This window comes from Impatiens glandulifera, chromosome 3 (genome assembly GCF_907164915.1).
Source record: "Impatiens glandulifera chromosome 3, dImpGla2.1, whole genome shotgun sequence".
Classification (NCBI taxonomy): Eukaryota; Viridiplantae; Streptophyta; class Magnoliopsida; order Ericales; family Balsaminaceae; genus Impatiens; species Impatiens glandulifera.
Window position 1 is genome coordinate 33,777,928 of NC_061864.1, and position 6,363 is coordinate 33,784,290.

General features: G+C 33.5%; 1 protein-coding gene across 1 annotated transcript; it reads left to right on the plus strand.

Moving 5' to 3' along the window:
- Positions 1–306: 306 nt before the first annotated feature.
- On the plus strand, positions 307–5,864 carry LOC124932332 (cyclin-dependent kinase C-1-like). The gene is made up of 12 exons (XM_047472953.1): positions 307–461; positions 1,393–1,474; positions 2,252–2,342; positions 2,426–2,455; positions 2,631–2,740; positions 2,849–2,921; positions 3,054–3,174; positions 3,304–3,421; positions 4,318–4,457; positions 4,566–4,623; positions 4,778–4,848; positions 5,082–5,864. The coding sequence occupies exons 1-12, from the start codon at positions 352–354 to the stop codon at positions 5,647–5,649; spliced, it is 1,572 nt and encodes a 523-aa protein (XP_047328909.1). The 5' UTR covers positions 307–351; the 3' UTR covers positions 5,650–5,864.
- Positions 5,865–6,363: the final 499 nt, after the last annotated feature.

Here is a 6,363-nt window from a genome sequence, read left to right on the forward strand (position 1 = left end):
AAAAATTGAAAGATTATGTAATAGATTATATATATTGTATGATTATTTTTTATATGTAATATATATATATATTATTTAAAATATATATATATATATATATATATATATATATATATATATATATATATATATATATATATATATATATATATATATATATATATATATATATATATATATATATATATATATATATATAGTAAGATAGTTTTCTATTTTATTTTCTTGTTTAAATAAATAAGCATACTTAAACCATCTGCCCTTTAAATACAGAGACGGAGGAAGTTTTGAAAGATAAAAAAAGAGACTCTCTTTCCTCCATCTTGAAGTTTGCAAAAAAGCTTGAAAGAGATGGCATTGGCTGCTTATGGTCAGCTTAGTCTCGATGAACTACCATTATGGGGCTCGCGAGGTATCGATTGTTTCGAAAAATTGGAGCAAATTGGTGAAGGAACATACGGGTAAGCCAAGGTTCCGTAGATATGCCCATAACATCGACTGTATTAACTTGTTGCTAATCATGCAGATCATTTAACATTCTCAGTTATCTTGACTATGTCTTTGCACTGATAATATTTACCATCATTGAATCAATGATGTCTTTTTAGGGTTTTGTCTATCGAAGAAATCAAACTTGTATCTTTTCAGTCAGAAGGAAATATGACATCTTTTCCATGCTGTTCAACTATGCCATACACCAAATCATGTCAATTTGGCCTCAATCTGTATAAGCATTTGAATAACTTCGAAAATAAAACCAAAGTGATGAATGTTAAAGATGACTTGTTTTAATGTTTATCTGGATTATCTAGTGTTCATTGTGGCAATTGCACTCTCATATTTTGCTCCATGTTCCTCTCAGGAATATATGATTTCTGGCATCCCTCTGTTGCTTGTCAATAGTTGATTTCCCCACACTTAGTACACGACTTCTAATAGAAAGTACTAATGTATAAGCCTATGAAACTAATTTTTATATATAACAATAAAGCACCTAGGAGCATTACTGGCCCATACTGGGCTTGATATTGAGGAGAAGAAAGAATGCCATCGCTTCTCTGGTTTGGGTCAAGGAAGGAGTAGGGTGAAGATTTTGTCTTGTATTTCTTCAATAGAATTTAGATGAAAAGCTCTTTGTTAATTATTGATTTGTTTAAAAATTTACTGTTGGATTTTACACGTATTACTCATGTACTTTTAAGAAACTTAGTTCCCTTCTTTGACGGTTTCTGTAGTTTTGAGGATAACAAAATGCTGTAAATACCTTGCTTTTTGTTACTTTCTGCAAGAAGTTGACTTCTGGCAGTATGGTTGCTGTGTTTTTAAATAGCTTTGTTACACTGTAGCTATACTTTTCACTTTTCAGTTATGAACTTATTTACTTCTCTCCAGGCAGGTGTACATGGCCAGAGAAATCAAAACGGGGGAAATTGTTGCTTTAAAGAAGATACGCATGGACAATGAAAAAGAAGGGGTATTAATTTTCTCAACTATCCTGTTATTTTGTTGTTTGTCTAACATGACCTATGGTGGGCATAATTTTGAGGATTAGAGATCTTCTGCTTTTATCATATATTTTTGTTGGTTTCCTTTGGGGAGAGGGTTATGTTTATGAATAAACTAAGATGTTATATGCGGATAGTGAAGAGTAAAAGTATGTTATTTTATTTACATTTGCTGCCAACTTAAATGCATGTGTTTATAACTAACTGGTCTAACTCCCTAAAAACTAGGATACTTATCTCTTAGTTGTGGATAAGCATAACTTTTAGTTTTACAAGATAATTAGTAAGCAGTTAAAACATTATCTATACTGCCTCTCAAGCTGTGTTGTACATGCATGTCTTGTTGTTCAATTATTCAAATGTGATCGGGATGTGTGTAAGTTGTCAAGTAGATGACAAGAATTCTTCCACTTTCAATCTTTTCTAGAATAAAATTACTGTCTATGTCCACATACTTGGTTATGTCATGATGAACTCAGTTCTTCAGCATGCTAATAGCTAATTGGTGGTCATGAAGTACCCTTGTTGGTAGATGGTAGTTCTCTAAGTATTCTATTTCTTCCAGCCTTTGAAGCCCAGACTTACATTGGCTGTCTGTATTTTGTCAAGTTGTGACAAAACTTTTGTTAACATGCAGACTTTGCCCTTAATATGTTGTTTTGCATTGATTCTTGATTTGATGTTTCCTTACCGCAATGGTAAGATCACTTGCACGGAAAAAAATTCAACATCTTGGTATTCTACAGTTTCCAATTACCGCCATACGAGAAATTAAGATTCTGAAAAAGCTGCATCATGAAAATGTTATAAAGCTGAAAGAAATTGTTACTTCTCAAGGTAAGTATGGTCATAATACTACGGGAGCTAAAAAGTTAAATACTATTTTATCTCTGTTGTTTACATTACTTTTTCTTCTCAAGGTCCTGAAGCAGATGAGCAAGGGAAACCAGGCAAGTATTATGATTTTGTGCTAAATCTTAATATTCAAATAACGGCTGCACCATATTAAGATATTTTTGTAATGTTTTACCAGTTGACCCCGTATTCTCCCTTTTCACATTTGTCTCCAATAAAAAAGAAAGAATAAGGACAATTTGATATATTGTTGTTTTCTTGGATCTGCAGATGGAAACAAGTACAATGGCAATATCTATATGGTGTTCGAGTACATGGACCATGATTTGACAGGTCTTGCTGATCGTCCAGGATTGCGATTTTCAATTCCTCAGATTAAGGTATTACATTGCACAAGTACATGGAAAATTATCTCGAGGTTACAAATATTTGACATTATTCTTGAGGTTACAAATATTTGACAACATTCCCTTATATTTTCGTGGCAGTGTTATATGAAACAACTGTTGACTGGACTTCATTACTGTCATATCAATCAAGTGCTTCATCGCGACATCAAAGGTTACTACTTTACCATATCTAGAACTAACTTGTATAATTGGCTGGAGAACTCATTCTCGAAGCAGAGGTTTAGTGTCCAGAATCTTGTCTAAAAATAGGAACTACTAACTTGCTGAATAATTAACTTTGCAGGCTCCAACCTTCTTATAGACAACGAAGGAAATCTAAAACTAGCAGATTTTGGCTTAGCGCGATCATTTTCTGGTGATCATAATGCAAATCTTACAAATCGTGTTATCACTTTATGGTACAGGTGAGTATTAATCAATAGTGACAATAGACCCATAAATGGATACCATAGATCCACCAAAATTACATTTATTTTTTAAATGTAGACCCACAAAAATTTCTTACCTTTTGGTTAATGCAATAAATGATGTAGACCTCCAGAATTGCTGCTTGGAGCCACAAAGTATGGGCCTTCTGTGGACTTGTGGTCTGTAGGTTGTATCTTTGCTGAACTTTTGTATGGAAAACCCATCTTACCTGGGAAGAATGAGGTCAGTTGATAGTTTTTTTGTGTTACCTTTTCTTTTATTCTCTGATAATGGTTCTTTCATGCATTTATGTTCACAGCTTTCCTTTAATGATGTGCAATTGATTTAGAAATGAAAGTTTTTCAACACTTTTGGAGATCTTATGGAAGGTCTCGAGAAGTGTTGGCCCCTCTCCGTCTTGATAAATTGGACCCCGTCGACAAACCAGTCCCTATCTGGATCAAACCCATGGACCGGGTTTTTTAGTGCCTACATTCTTAGTATATTTGATTGACCAGTTTTGGGTTATCTCTTTTTAATAGTAAGAATTAAACCAGTACCAGATTATCAGCAACCGTGTTTCTTACCACTCTGCCACCCCAGACGGGGATATATATTGATTTAGCTACACCTGAACCTGTAACTGCTGTCTCTACTCTGCCTACTTTTATATCCCTCAAACTGAGTATTAACTTTGGAAATTATGATTTTTAATGCCATTTTTGTCTTATGGAGATGAAATTGGTAGAATTGTGGAAATAACTTTAAGGGATAACATCTGTAGTTGGTGGTGGAAATTTATTTCCTAAATTGCCCTCATCTGTTTGTTGAAGAAGTAACATGGAAATGTCTTGTAGTAAATTCATTTAAAATAGTTAGAATTTAATGAGATGAATAAATTTAAAAAAATGGAGGGTATTTACTGTTCTAACCTCCTACAGGAAAAAAATACGCTTACGCGCATTCTATTTCCAGTTACATTACATGGAAATGAAGGTAAATAGCGTGATATTTTTTTTTTCTCTTATTTCTGCTTACTTGTGTATCTTGATACTTATTGTTGATGTTTTTGGTTATCCAAGAAGCTTATTCTTATTTAGGCTAGTAAGACTCCACTCTAATACTAAATGATACTGCAGCCTGAGCAATTGAACAAAATATTTGAGCTTTGTGGATCTCCTGAAGAGGAGATTTGGCCTGGGGTCTCCAAAATCCCTTGGTATAACAAGTTCAAGCCATCAAGGCCCATGAAGAGAAGGGTTAAAGAGGTTTTCAGGAAGTAAGAATCCATTTATTTGTTTTTGTTCTTTTATCCTTGGACATAGTTCAACATCCATTTTAATCCTACCAATTTATATTTTAATATAATTTGCCTGTATATTTTCAGTTTTGACCGCCATGCTTTGGATTTACTAGAGAAGATGTTAGCTCTTGATCCATCCCAGGTAGCAAGATATGATAAATTTGAACTTAGATTTTTATATTTGTTTAACAATTTAATTTAGTTTTTATGTATTATACAATTTTGAAAAAGGTGTTTTATGCATTTCATTTTAAGGATGTGATTCCTTATTAGTAGATTAATGCGATACATTGCAGAGAATATCTGCTAAGGATGCACTTGATGCTGAATACTTCTGGACTGATCCGTTACCCTGTGATCCAAAGAGGTACAACTAGACTTGTTAATATTTTTTTATAAATTATATTCAGCCCTTGTTTGATATTTAGTTAAGTTGATCTGATAAGGGAATTGAACTAATCACTTAATTCTTCACCTGGTAGTTGAACTCTTCAATTGCACTGAACACCTAAATTATTTAAAGCTAATATAAATATAAAGATTTGTCTGATTTGAGTGAATGATTCTGGATTTTATTGTCTTGTCTTGTATTTTGCTTAGCTTGCCTTCGTATGAATCATCCCATGAGTTCCAAACAAAGAAGAAAAGGCAACAGCAAAGACAAAACGAAGAGATGGCCAAGAGGCAGAAAGTGCAACATCCTCAGCAACATAATCGTTTACCACCTATCCAACAAACAGGCCCTCCTGCTTATTCTTCACATTGGCCTGCGGGACCTAATAATGTTCAAATGGGCAACAACAACACTCAACCTCTTATCACGACTGGACCAGGTCATCACCATTATGGTAAGCCTCGTGGTGGCCCCCCTGGTGGTCAAAACCGGTATCCCTCAAATAGTGGTGGCTATTATCCTGATCGAGGTGGTCAAGGTGGTGGTGGTGGTGGTAATGGTGGTTATGCAAGTGGATCTTATCCTCAGCAAGGACGAGCACCACCTTATGCTGGCGGCAACATGCCTCCTGCTTCCGCCGGTGGTGGTAGAGGAGGGGCTGGACACCAAAACTCGTACCCACAAGGAAGTCAATATGGAGTTTCTGGGTCAAGTAGAGGTTCAAATCAAATGGGGGGTAGCAATCGAAATCAGCAGTATTGGTCTCAGCAGTAGGTGGTATGGAGTTAGACTTTTGCTCCCCTTTTTATGTTTGAAACTGGGATAAACTATTTGTTGAAAAATTGTGCTGAGAATTTGGAAACTTGCTCAAAAAGAGTTGAAAAAAGTGTTAGTTGGCTAAGCAGAAGTAAATACTTGGTTTTATAATCCTTTTCAAGCTTTATGTGGTCTGAACTGGCAATCTTATTGATGGTAAAAAAGTTGAAAGAGCAGTCTAGATAATTAAGATGTTTTTTTTTACTGCCTGAGGTTTATATATTTTATTCAGATATCTATGTTAATGTCAACCATTATAAATTAGGTCTAGAATGCTGATAATGATCATGATCTTATTAGTGATGAAATTGTTTTGGATTTAAGTAGTTGCTTTGATTGTAAATGTGGCTTGATGATCTTTGAATCAGTTTTTAGTTTTTAGATATTAAAGCTGAGTTTAAATGTGAAAATGTGGCTTGATGATCTTGGAATCAGTTTTTAGTTTTTAGATATTAAAGTTGAGTTTAAATGTGAAAATGTCAATGAATATATGATTAATTAAGTTATGATTTAGAATATTATTTTATTTAAATTAACATTAAAATATTAAAATGAAATTTGTATAAATGTTTTTTTATGTTTAAATTTAGACTTAACTTCAAAAATCTTAATCTAAAGGAAAATGTGATTTTTTTTATACTCTGTTTATTAATTTTTAAAATTATAATAATG

What these genes read in the sequence shown, in the direction of transcription:
- LOC124932332 (XM_047472953.1), top strand. Translation starts at nt 352, where the DNA reads ATGGCATTGGCTGCTTATGGTCAGCTTAGTCTCGATGAACTACCATTA. An exon ending in ATTGGTGAAGGAACATACGG is followed by an intron (nt 462 to 1,392) that starts GTAAGCCAAGGT and finishes ACTTCTCTCCAG; the next exon opens with GCAGGTGTACATGGCCAGAG. An exon ending in GCTTCATCGCGACATCAAAG is followed by an intron (nt 2,922 to 3,053) that starts GTTACTACTTTA and finishes TTAACTTTGCAG; the next exon opens with GCTCCAACCTTCTTATAGAC.